Below are 13,071 nucleotides of genomic sequence, written 5' to 3' on the forward strand. Positions count from 1 at the left end.
CCAGAAGAACTTCCTCTCTGTAAAAAAGAAAACAATTCAGGGTCCAATAAAGGAGCTCTCAAAACCCCACCAGTTTTCCACTACCAAACTCAGGTTGTAGATGTCCTCTCCCTGGAGGTATTCAAGGCCAGGGTGGATGAGGCCTTGACCAACATGATATAGTAGAAGGTGTCCCTGCCCATGGCAGGGGGGTTGGAACTGGATGCTCTTTAAGGTCCCTTCCAACCCAAACCATTCTCTAATTCTGTGAAACTTCATAGCCTCCACTGGACTCTCTCCAGCAGTTCCCTGTCTTCCTCAAACTGGAGAGCTGAGGACTGGACCCAGGACTCCAAATATGATCTCCCTAGGGGCAGAGCAGAGCAGGAGGTGAACCTCCCTTGACCTGCTGGCCACACTCCTCTTCCTGCACCCCAGATCATTTGCCTTCTGGCTTAAAGGATGACAACCCCAACTGCACTTTGTGACTGCTGGCCCAGCAGGCTCCTGCTGCTCTTTTACAGACCATTGAGCACTCAACCATCCCACAGCACTCAAAGCTGTGTCACAGCTGGGACTCTAGAGGGCACCAGCCGTTAAGAAGAAACGTCTCCAAGCAAGCAGCACGGAAAACGTTCCCCTCAGAAGCAGCCTTTAACTTGTGCACATCCATCAGAGAATTTAGCTTCCCCTAGCAGAACTATCTTGGAACTCTCTCCAGTGGCAGAACATTGATTACCTGAGACTCCACTGCAAACACTTGGCCTTGTTTAAGCAGCAAATCTTCTTTTCCTAGGTGTGAAGAGCAAGCAGAAGTTAGTCTGTGTTTGAAACAGTGACACAGAAGCACAGCACACACACAGTTGTCCTTTCTCAAGCTTGTTGTGCTCAACAGGACTGCTCTAGGCTGTAGATTGGTGTTTAAGGTGAAGAGTAGGTCCCTGAGGAACAGCTGAGGGAACTGGGGTTGTTCAGCCTGGAGAAAAGGAGGCTGAGGGGAGACCTTCTGGCTCTCCACAGCTCTTTGGAGTCAGCCTCTTGTCCCTAGTAACAGGTGACAGAATGAGAGGAAATGGCCTGAAATTGCACCAGGGGAGGTTTAGGTTGGAGATTAGGAGAAATTTCTTTGCTGCAAGAGTGGTCAGGCACTGGAGCAGGCTGCCCAGGGAGGGGGTGGGCTCACCATCCCTGGAAGGGTGTAAGAAACACAGGCATGGGATTTGGAGCCATGGTTCAGTGGCCATGGTGGACTCAATGGTCTTTTCCAACCAATGCAATTCTGTAATTCTATGAAATGTTTGGTACTGGAATCATGGAATAGTTTAGGTTGGATGAGACCTTTAGGATCATGGAGCCCAACCATTAACCCAACACTGCCAGGTCACTGATAAAACCATGGCCCTCAGCCCTATGTGGCTATGAAACCCCTCCAGGGATGGGGACTCCACCACTGCCCTGGGCAGCCTGAGCCAGGCCTTCACAACCCTCAAGGGCAAGAAATTTATCCTCATGTCCAACCTAAACTTTCCCTGGGGCAATTTGAAGCTGTTTCCTCTTGTCCTATCAACTCCTAACTCTTGTCCTACCAACCACTCCTGAATGAAGTCACACTGGAAATGTGCACCAACTCCTCCTAAGGAAAAACCACCCCAGCCCTGCCAGGCTCTTTAAACTGTTCTGTGAAACAGCCACCTTGAGCTAACTGCATGTCTGCACCTGACCACACCTGGGAGAAGCATCTTCTTGCACTCCAAATAAATGATCCTTCCTGACAGGCAGCCAAACAGCTCCCACAATGGCTCATGACAGATTAAGTAACACCTTGAGTTACACAAGTGCAAGCCAGGCCTGTAACCACATTGGAAGCAAAAGACTTCAGCTTCTGGAAATGGAACCATTTCTAGTAGAAGGGTAAAGGTGAGGTCTAGTGGTTAAAGTTGCTTTCAAACCTGCCTGCACTCAAGCTTGCATGATGACCATGGTTTTCCTGTCATGAGCATTCATAGAATCAGAGGAATTGTTTAAGCTGGAAAAGATCTAAGATCATCAAGTCCAACCCATCAAGCCAACACCACCATGGCCATTAAACCAAAGTGCCATGGCCACAGGTTTCTTGAACACCTTCAGGGGTGGTGACTCCACCACCTCCCTGGGCAGCCTGTTCCAGCCCCTGACCACTCTTGCAACAAAGAAAATCTTCCTAATATCCAACCTAGACATCCTCTGGTGCAACCTGAGACCATTTCCATCACCTGGTACTAGGGGGAAGAGACCAACCCCACCTCACTACAGCCTGCTCAAGGATGGAAAGGTAAAGGAGCACAGACCTTACCCAGCCTGCTTTTCATGTTGTTGGAAGACACAGAGTGACAATGGACATTTCACAAGAGCAGTCACCCACAAAACTGATCAACAGTGTCCTAGCACCTGGGTACAAACACAACTGCACCCAGCTGACTGCACACTTAGGTATGGACAAACATTATGCTTAAGTCCAAGAACAGGAAGAAACCACCACCACAACCACCCTTGTCCATGCATTCTAACATTGCATCATGCATGGCTGGAAGAACTCACTATACTTACTGTTCCCAAAGTTACTTCCAGGTCCCAGCAAGTCAACCTAAAGAGTCAACAGCAAGAGAGAGAGAGAGAGAGACAAAAAAAAGGAACAAAGCTGAAAATTCACCTCTAATTTTTCCTGCATGGTTTAAAGGGCAGGGAAAGCTTTAACAGTGAGGTCATCACTTAAGACTTTCAACCATTTCAGATTGCTGAAGTCTTTACTGCTGCAAACACGAGTTGCTGTGTTAGCTCTCCAACCAAAGAACGTACCTCGTAGTACTTGAGTTTGGCTTTGAGGGCTTCGATAGTTCTCAAGCTTTCCTCCTGCTGTTTCTCCTTGCTGGTTAGGATTTTCTTCAACTCATCCTTCTGAAAGGGAGAAAGAGTGCCACATAGCCAAGAAGGGGCAGATTGCTAACATCTCAAGCAATCTCCTGCAGTGTGGGGTTGAACTTGAAGCAAGCAGCAGCATGGGAAGGATCCCTGACCTTTGACTTTGGAGTTGGTCCACAACCCCTGAGTCTTGAAGAATGAGGCAAGGGAATATGCACCAACATAATTAGGTAGTGCTTAATTTATCCTCATTTATTAGCCTTGCATTACTGACAGTCACTAGAGGGATACTTAAGTCAGCTGTGAAGGTACTGTGGGGATTACAGGTACTATTTGTAGCAGCAGACATGCTGTGCAGCTTATGAACCCAGCAGGCACTAGGAGATAGCATTAGGGCTGATACAATTTAGCATCTCCCAGAATCCCAGCATGGTGGGGGTTGGAAGGGACCTCAGCAGATCACCCACTCCAACCCTCCCTGCTAAAGCAGCTTGCACCCACAGCAGCTTGCCCAGTGCCCAGCATCACAATGGCCAGGGGGGGTTTGGAAGCTCTCCAGACAAGGAGACTCCACAACCTCTCTGAGCAGCCTGCTCCAGGGCTCTGGCACCCTGAAACTCAAGAAGTTCCTCCTGGTGTTCAGGGATTTCCAGGCAGCTTTTGTTTTCTCTACTCCATGACTTGAAATGCAATGGCCACTTCCCCTGTTTTAAGGCTCTCTTACTTTTTAAGGTGATATCTCATACCTCATTTTCAAGATCATCTGCAAACATTTGCTCCTGCAAAAATAACAAAAGAAATCCCCCCCCACCCCAAATGAATTTCTTTAGTAAGTATTTCAGGGGCTCAGTCACAGTTTCAGTGCCAAACCTACCCCAGTCTCTAATGCTACACACCTCTGACTGTTCCCCTTTCACATCTAATCTCTGTCAAGAGACCTGGGCAGTAATGAAGGAGTTCTGGGCTCCTCAATTTAAGAAGGACATTGAGACACTTGAAGGTGTCCCGAGAAGGGCAATGAGGCTGGGACGAGGTCTGGAGCACAGCCCTGTGAGGAGAGGCTGAGGGAGCTGGGCTGAGAACAGGAGGCTCAGGGGAGACCTTATTGCTGTCCACAACTCCCTAAAGGGAGGTTGCAGCCAGGTGGGGGTTGGTCTCTTCTCCCAGGCAACCAGCACCAGAACAAGAGGACACAGTCTCAAGCTGTGCCAGGGGAAGTTTAGGCTGGAGGTGAGGGGAAAGTTCTTCACAGAGTTGTTAGCCATTGGGATGTGCTGCCCAGGGAGGTGGTGGAGTCCCCATCCCTGGAGGTGTTCAAGAGGGGATTGGATGTGGCACTGGGTGCCATGGTTTAGTAGTCATGAGGTTTTGGGTGACAGGTTGGACTTGATGATCTCTGAGGTCTTTTCCAACCTTATTGATTCTGAGATGATGTTTCTATGTTGGACAGAGCAATGCCCCTTGCCATGCAAAGCAGGAAACTGGAATCTCTCTTTCATTGCCTAATTCCTGCACTCCTGAGGCAGAAGGGATTTTTAGAAGCTTGCTGTTGTTGGAAAGGGAACATTAAGGCATTTGGGGGTTGGTTTCAAACGAGAGAAGCTCAACCAGCAAATGGTTCTGAGGAGAATTATTCTGCCTGCCCCCATGGAGGGGAAGCTGCACACACACCTTAAGCCCCTACAAAAGAGAAAGTGAAATAAAAATGTTCAGCCCTTCAAAAGCTAAACAAGATTGCTGGGTTTATTTCCCTCCTCACCTCTACTGCTCATATCTAAAATGACCTCTCCCTTGAGGTCTCAACTGCTACAAAAATGCAGTGAAGAAGCCAGATGTGAGCCCCTAAAAGGCTAAAAACAATAATAATAATCAATTCTTTCTGGGTTTTTTTTCCTCCTCACCTCTGCTGCTCACTTTTAGACCTCAGGACAGAGGTCTAAAGCAGTGGCTTTAAACCAGAGCTCTTAAAAAGATGATTTCAGATATAGGGGGGTGAGAAATTCCCTACTTAAACCCTTTTTTGCCACAAGATTCTTTGTGTGTTTTCACTCCCAGTGGCAGCTGGAAAACAAGCAGAGCTGACACACATCACCTATGGTTAACTGTGCAGGTGACGTTTCCTCTCCAGATCATGAGGTGCAGGAACATCTCATGGCTCACCTTAACATCAAGGTACAGCCAGGAAGTGCTACTGCTCAAATTTAGCAATAGCAGTGAGTGAAGCTGTAAAAGGGTCTCCTCACATTCAGGATCTTACAAAACCAAAGGCTTTGGCAGCAGCAGAAAGTAACTGTGATAGAGAAAGAGTTCCCAAGGCAGCAATGAAACCCACATCCCAATTTCACATGCTTTCTGTTCTGCTTTCATTGAATGGCTTGGTTTGGAAGGGACCCATCTAGCTCAAACCCCCCACCTCCCACTAAACCAGGCTTGCTCAAGGCCTCATTCAACCTGGCCTTGAACACCTCCAGGGAGAGGGTAATCCACAGCCTCCCTGGGCAACCTGCTCCGCTGTCTCACCACCCTCACTGGAAAGAACGTCTTCCTAACCTCCAGTCTAAATCTCCCCTCCTCCAGCTTCTACCAGCCTCCACTGCCAGCATCAGGTGGTTATTCCAACCTTCAAGTTGTTCCCACACCAAGCTTACCTCGTTGAGCTGGAGCTGGAGCCCACTGATCCTATCCAGCAGCATCCTTTGCTCCTCTTGCACTTCTCTCATCCGGTCTTTCAAATCTTGATTTTCTAACTCCAATTCCTTTAAAAGGCAAGGGGGAGGGGGGTAAAAAAAATAAGAAATAAAATAAGAAGGACCACCACCACCATACCCTGGAGCCATTCCAGGTCAAGTGGTCTGGGGACTCAGAGCAATCTGCTCTGGTCGCAGATGTGCCTGCTGACCACAGGTTGGACTACAGGACTTTTAAAGGTCCCTTCCAACCCAAATCATTGTCATAATTCCACACACATCCATAGAATGGGGCTTAGGGTGGAAGGGACCTCAGAGGTCATCTACTCCAACCTGGCAGGGACACCTCTCAGCTAGACTTGGTTGCTCAAAGTCTCATCCAGGCTGGCCGTGACCACCCCCAGGCAGGAGGTATCCACAGCCATTCTGGGCAACCTGTTCCAGAGTCTCATTACCCTCATACTGAAAAGCTTCTTCCTAAGATCCAGCCTAAACCTACTCTCCCTCAGCTTCAAACCTTCCCCCCTACCCCCAGGAAACTAAACCTGAAGCAGCAGTTTGAGCAGTAACTACAGACACCAAGCCTTGCCTAACGAGTCCCCTAATGATTCTGTGGCCTTACTCCAGGTCTGGCTCATTCTGAAAGGTTATCTCAGCCCAAGCTCCAGAGCCTTCAAGCTCTGCATAGCTCATCCTCCTGTCAGTGTGCATAGAGGGTTTGGAAAGCATGAGCAGAGAAAAGATGCTGACAGCACTCCAGAGGCTGCTTATCTGCTGTCTGCTAACGAGTCAAAATAACTGATGTTAAAACAATTCCTGAAGCCCAAGCACTGCAGCCAAAGGTGTGATGAAAGAGCCTCACAGGCAGGAAGCAGAGCGACCTTTAAATGTGCTAACTGTTCCAGCAGCCACAGGAGACACCCTGGTAACTTGTAATAAAGCCAGCACATGAAAATGATAGCTCTGTGCTGTCAAGAGCTCCCATCCAAACAATAAACCACCTTTAACTCTTGCCTGATCACCGCTGCCCCAACTGCAGTGACTGCTTGAGCTCAAAGCAGAGCAAGCTGCACTTGGAGGGCTTTACCAGGGAGTCATGGAATGGTAGGGGTTGGAAAGGACCTCTGGAGGTAGATTCCAGTTCCCTATCAGAGCAGGATCACCTAGGGCAGGTCACAGGCAGGTGTTGAAAGTCTGCAGAGAAGGAGACTCCACAGCCCCTCCTGGCAGCCTGCTGCAGGGCTCCAGCACACTCGCACCAACAACATTTCTCCTCATGCTGAGGTGGAACTTCCTGTGCTCCCATTTGCATCCACTGCCCCTTGTTCTGTCACAGGCCAGCACTGAAAAGAGCCTGGCCACTTCTTGACACCCACCCTTCAGATATTTACAAACATTCACAAGATCCACTCTCAAGCTGCTACTCTCCAGACTAAACGGCCCCAAGTCTCTCAGCCTTTCCTCATCAGAGAGATGTTCCAGTCCATCATCCTCATAGCCTCCCCTAGACACTCTCTAGTACATCCCTGTCCCTCTTGAACTGGGGAGCCAAGAACTGGACACACTACTCCAGATGTGGTCTGACCAGGGCAGAGAAAAGGGAGAGAAGAACCTCCTCTGACCTGCTGGCTACACTCTCCAAGCACCCCAGGATACCACTGGCCTTATCCTTTCAGTACAGTGTGGAGCAGAATGAAGGCTTTGATTGCTCAGTGCAAAGCTTAAAACATTAGAATAGAATAGACCAAACCAAACCAGACCAGGTTGGAAGAGACCTTCAAGATCATCACATCCAACCCATCATCCAACACCATCTAATCAACTAAACCATGCAACCAAGCACCCCATCAACTCTCCTCCTAAACACCTCCAATGATGACAACTCCACCACCTCCCTGGGCAGCCCATTCCAATGGCAAATTACTCTCTCTATGAAGAATTTCTTCCTAACATCCTGCCTGAACCTCCCCTGGCACAGCTTGAGACTGTGTCCTCTTGTTCTGGTGCTGGTTGCCTGGGAGAAGAGACCAACCCCCACTTGGCTACAACCTCCCTCCAGGTAGCTGTAGACAGCAATAATGTTTCCTCTGAGCCTCCTCTTCTCCAGGCTAAGCAACCCCAGCTCCCTCAGCCTCTCCTCACAGGGCTGTGCTCCAAGCCCCTCCCCAGCTTTGTTGCCCTTCCCTGGACACCTTCCAGCAGCTCAACCTCTTTCCTAAACTGAGGGGCCCAGAACTGGACAGAGGACTCAAGGTGTGGCCTAACCAGTGCTGAGCACAGGGGCATTGTTTACCTGTGTGAAAACTGTAGTGACATAGTCACAGGAGGAGAAAATGAATACCAGGCAGTAGATCTTATGATACAGGTTGCTTGGCCACGAGTAAACCTTCCCCCTGGCCACCACTAAACCTCCCTCTTGAGAGCACTACAGTAAACCTTCCTGCTTTGTGACCCTGGGATTTTACTGCAGGCAGAAGGAGCAGAAGGTGAAGAGCTGGGCAAGGTAAAGACATGAAGAGACTTGCACTCATTTGTTATCCAAACAAGGATTCTGCTCCTGAAAACCTTTACAGCTTCTCTGCATAATTGCCACATTACAGGCACGCAATTAAGCTTTAATTAAGCAGCAACAGGCCTGACCTTTCCTAGCAGAACTGCTAGCTCATTTTACAAGCACATCTTGACTTGAGCAGGCCTGGTTGACTGTGAGGGTGGGAATAGAGCAGACACAGCAATCCTCCTCACTCACCTGAGCATTATGATCCTTCTGATACAGCTTGACATTCACATCCTCCTGCGTGTGCAGCCGGTTCCACTTCTGTGACATGTTAGTGACCTGGGATTGCAACAATGAAGCCTTCAGCTCAAGAGAGAATGCTTTGGGGTGGAAGGGACCTTAAACATCACCTAGTTCCAACCCCATGACACGGGCAGGTACACCTCCCAATAGGCCAGGTTGCTCAAGGCCCTATCCAACCTGGCCTTGAACACCCCACCAGGGAGGAGGCACCAACGACCTCCCTGTTCTGGTGTCTCACCGCCCTCACTGGAAAGAATTTCTTCCTAACCTCCAGCCTAAATCTCCCCTCAAGTCTCAATCCATTCCCTCCCTGCCTCCATTTCAGCTTCCAATGGGGGGCAATACCACAAACACCCTCACAGGGGTCACCCAGAGCTCAGCCAGCCAGCAAACAGTCACAGCTCTAACCCTGAATGTGCAAATCACCAGGTATTTGTCACATCAGCAGCCACAGCATCAGAGTAGAGAGGGAATCTTCTCAGCTAAGTAGGAATCTAAGGATCACAAGATGTCAGGGGTTGGAACACTAAAGAGATCACTGAGTCCAACCCCTCTCCCAGAGCAGGGCCACAGAATCCAGCACAGGTCACAGAGGAACACATCCAGACAGGCCTTGAAAGTCTCCGGAGGAGGAGACTCCACAACCTCTCTGGGGAGCCTGTTCCAGTGCTCTGTGACCCTCACAGTAAAGAAGTTCCCCCTTGTGCTGAGGTAGAACCTCCTGTGCTGCAGCTCACATCCATTGCTCCTTGTCCTACTGTCTAAGGTTTTATAACACACTAATTTCACATCACAGCATCATTTTAAGGACCCTTTCAACACCACCAGTGATAGAATGAATGGCTTGGGAGATGCTCACGTCCAACCTTACCTTTTGTTCAGGCTGCCCTCTCTTCATGCTGCCTCTTGCTGAAAAAGCACCACAGAAAGAGTGAGTTCAAAGCATTTCCCTCAGACTCATGCAGCACATTCAGCTCATTCTGTCTACTTTCCATCTTGGGAGGACATTCCCAGAAATAAATTCACCCTTCCTCAGTTAATCAACCACAGAAACAAGTGAAAAGTTTGTCTGCAGCTAAAGCTAAACAGCTCCCAAAAATCAACACTGCAATGCCAGGCTCAAGCAACCTTGAGCCTGCATTCACCTTGCAATAGAATCATTGTTTGGGCTGGAAAAGACCTCTAAAATCAAGCCCCACCATCAAGCCAACACCACCACGTTCCCAAAGTGCCATGTCCACACGTTTCTTGTACCCCTCCAGGGGTGGTGACTCCACCACCTCCCTGGACAGCCTGTTCCAATCCCTGACCACTCTTTTAGCAAAGAGGTTTTGCCTGATGCCCAACCTACACCTCCCTTGGCACAATTTCAGGCCATTTCCTCTCACTCTGTCATGAGATACTAGGGAGAAGAGACCAACCCCCACCTCAATCCAACCTCCTTTCAAGGAGTTGTAGAGAACCAGGAGGGTCTCCCTTTAGCCTCCTTTTGTCCAGGCTTAACAACCTCAGGTCCCTCAGGTGCTTCTCACCAGACCTGTTCTCCAGACCCTTCACCTCCACCTGTTCTCTGGACCTACTCCAGCTCTTCAATGTCATCCTTGGAGTGAGAGGCCCAAAACTGAATGCAGGATTCAAGATGTGGCCTCACCAGTGCCCAGCAGAGGGGAACAATCACTTCCTAACCCCTGCTGACCACTATTACTGATCCAGGCCAGGATGTTGGTGGCTTCTTGGCTACATGGGTACACTGCTGGCTAAACCAACCTCTTCCCCAAGACCTTCTTCCCCCTCCCAATCAGGCAGCTTATCACTTTTGTTATTGCTGCTGTTCAAAGAACTACACTTGCCCTCCAAACCAAGCCAGTTCCTGAAGGCACAGCAGCGGGAAGAGCACCAAACAGGAGAGCAACCCCAAACCCACGGCAGCCAGGTTCTTCATACCTTTGCTGGAATCCTCAAGGGCAGCTTTTATTAAAGCCAAAATGTCAATATTGTCACCAATTCGGGCATAGTAAGCACAGTCATGACCAAGGCCATCAGTCAAACTAACATCAGCACCATTCCTGAGCAACACTTCTACTGCATCCTTGCAGCCGTATTCACAGCCTAGCATTAAGGCAGTCCTGAGGATGAGGAGAGAGATTTGATTCAGAGACTTGAGGATCTCAGCCTTCAGTGGAGCAGTCACAGCACTAATCCTTCCTACACTGCTGTCTAGTGATGGGAACTCGAGGCAAGGAGTCTTTCCTCTATCAAGAGAGGAAGCTGAGCTTCCAAGAGTCGTTTGGTCAATGGTTAAGTATTTGTCCAAAAGCAAACAATGCTCCAAGGGCAGCATTTCCCTGGAACTCAACATAAACCTCAAGCCTTTGAGAGCCACCCAGTGTTTTGAAAACTATGACTTTGGCTCCCTCTCTCTCTAGTTAGATGCAGATCTCAGACACAACAAAGCAGGAGAGGGTTTAGACAAAGCTGGAGGAGGCAAGTACTTGGGAGTCCTGGCAGCACAAGCCGAACGCCTGCCAGCTCCAGAGCATGCAACGCAAGGATCCATGCTTTGTCCCACAGTAGCCTCATCTCCACGGGCCACCAAGCAGCCATCTTCCAAGAAACAACTGGCAGAAGCAGGAGCTGCAAAGCCCCCTTCCCTGACCTCTTCCTTGAGTGTAGGAGCAAATGTTTCAAGGGCCTTTAGGTTTCTTTGAAGCCACGATGGGACTCAAGTACTCCTTGACCAAGCACTGCTTTTGTCATGATTCATTTTGCACGTTGACCCCCAAAGGGTGCAAGATGCAGTTCTACAACCAAAGCCTTCAGCAAACAAACTCCAGTTCCTCTGCTGGCAGCAGCCACCCAACTATTTATCTGAGCTGCAAGAAGCAGCAATTAAGAAGGCCATGCCTGATCCGTGTCATTGCTCTGGCACATCCACTCCTGAACTCAAGCCCAAGTTCTTTTCCACTGGATTTAGCCTCTTTCACTCTGCAGCCTGTAAGCCAAAGGAGAGCTTTCCACCCTTGAAATGTCAGCAGGCACCCTGACAAGCCTCAGCAAGTGTTACCTGTTTTGTTTGTCCCTGGCATTAACATCTGCTCCTCTGTCTATCAGAAGCTGACAAACGGTGGGACGACACATCTGAGCGGCCAGCACTAGCGGTGTCCTCCCATCCTGCAGGGAGGGAGAGGGAAAGAAAAGTAAGGATAAGGAGAAAAAGTAGAGAAAGCACAAGAACTCAAACAGGGTTTGTGCAGGAGAATGCTCAAAGCAGCAACTTACTCCATCTTTTGAGTTCACTGAGGCCCCATGATCGCAGAGCAGCTGTATGCTGGAGGAACAGTCTGACATAGCTTGAAAGAGAAAGAGCAAGAGCAAGTCACAGCCTTGGTGACACTCCAAACACCTCCACAAGCTAAAGCATGACAAGGCTCTAGGACCTAGTTCCCAGACAACCATCTCAAAAACATGTGAAGGAAATCAAGCTCTCCTGTTTGAGACACTGCAGAGCAGAGTGAGGATGAAGGGAATCCAGAGCGATGGGATCTTAACCTGCTAACATCATTGTCCTGAAACACTGCTCCTGCTACTTGCTTGAGATTTGATTCATGGGCATCAGGAGAGACCTTCAGACCTACAGCCTCTGCTAAGACTGTTCATAGAGTAACAGAATGATAGGGGTAGGAAGGGACCTCTAGAGAGAGAGTCCAAGCAGGATCACCCAGGGCAGGCCACAGGAACGCATCCACGTGGGTTTTGAATCTCTCCAGAGGAGATATCACAACTTCCAGGGGCAGCCTGTTCCAGGCCTCCAGCACCCTCACACCAAGGAACACTTCCCTCATTTTCAGATGGAAACTCCTGGGTTCCAGTTTGAGCCCAGTGCCCCTTGTCCTGCCACTGGGCACCACTGTCAAGAGTCCCACCCTATCCTCTTGCCTCCCATCCTTTAGCTCTTGCTGAGCACTGAGCAGATCCCCTCTCAGGCTGCTCTTCTCCAGGCTCAACAGCCCCAGGGCTCTCAGCCTTTCCTCATCAGACAGATGTTCTACTCCATCATCCTCATACCCTCTGCTGGATTCTCCCCAGTAGTTCCCTGACTCTCTTGAACTGGGGAGACCAGATATGGTCTCACTAGGGCAGAGTAGAGGGGGACAAGAAACCTCCCCCAGCCTGCTGGCCACGCTCTTCTTCATGCACCCCAGGAGATCAGTGGCTTTCTTATGAGGGCACATTGCTGTCCCATGGATAACAACTCTGTCATTGAGGACAAGCATCATGAGAAGAGAAAACCATTATCTCCTAATGCAGTAGGAGACTCTGACCCATCTGAAAATCAAGTGAAGCTAAAGCTGTATTTCCCACTCCAGCCAGGGGGGAAGCACAACCTTTTACCTGCATCATGAAGAGCAGTTCTTCCTTGAAGATCCACATTCTCTGTTGGGCAGTTGTACTGTTAAAATAAGCAACCCCAGTTTATCAGCTGAGATCCAGAGTGCACTGAGCAAGCATCAAATGTTCTGAGGTTTGAATGAAAGCAATAAAAAGTGCCTGAACTAAAGACAGATGTTAAGCTTGTGGTTTAGAAACCTAGTGCCATGCAGGAGCTGACAGGCTGTGGCTACAGGCACTTTGATGCTCTGAAGACATTGATCAAGAGTTGCAGAAGCTCCAAGAGTTCAGACACATTCACATCATCTTCATGCCAGT

At 49.3% G+C, this 13,071-nt stretch overlaps 1 protein-coding gene across 1 annotated transcript in view; it reads right to left on the reverse strand.

The window, feature by feature from the left end:
* Positions 1 to 13,071, reverse strand: part of UACA (uveal autoantigen with coiled-coil domains and ankyrin repeats) — a 42,832-nt gene that overhangs the window by 8,691 nt on the left and 21,070 nt on the right. Inside the window, exons 5-15 of the mRNA XM_054168874.1 lie at positions 12,757 to 12,814; positions 11,644 to 11,714; positions 11,429 to 11,535; positions 10,309 to 10,490; positions 9,236 to 9,273; positions 8,314 to 8,400; positions 5,526 to 5,633; positions 3,624 to 3,656; positions 2,815 to 2,913; positions 2,566 to 2,602; positions 719 to 771 (exon numbers count right to left, since the gene is read on the reverse strand). Of these exons, the coding sequence (XP_054024849.1) occupies positions 719 to 771; positions 2,566 to 2,602; positions 2,815 to 2,913; positions 3,624 to 3,656; positions 5,526 to 5,633; positions 8,314 to 8,400; positions 9,236 to 9,273; positions 10,309 to 10,490; positions 11,429 to 11,535; positions 11,644 to 11,714; positions 12,757 to 12,814 (873 nt within the window). The remainder of the gene's footprint in view (positions 1 to 718; positions 772 to 2,565; positions 2,603 to 2,814; positions 2,914 to 3,623; positions 3,657 to 5,525; positions 5,634 to 8,313; positions 8,401 to 9,235; positions 9,274 to 10,308; positions 10,491 to 11,428; positions 11,536 to 11,643; positions 11,715 to 12,756; positions 12,815 to 13,071) is intronic.

This window comes from Dryobates pubescens, chromosome 17 (assembly GCF_014839835.1).
Source record: "Dryobates pubescens isolate bDryPub1 chromosome 17, bDryPub1.pri, whole genome shotgun sequence".
Lineage (NCBI taxonomy): Eukaryota > Metazoa > Chordata > Aves > Piciformes > Picidae > Dryobates > Dryobates pubescens.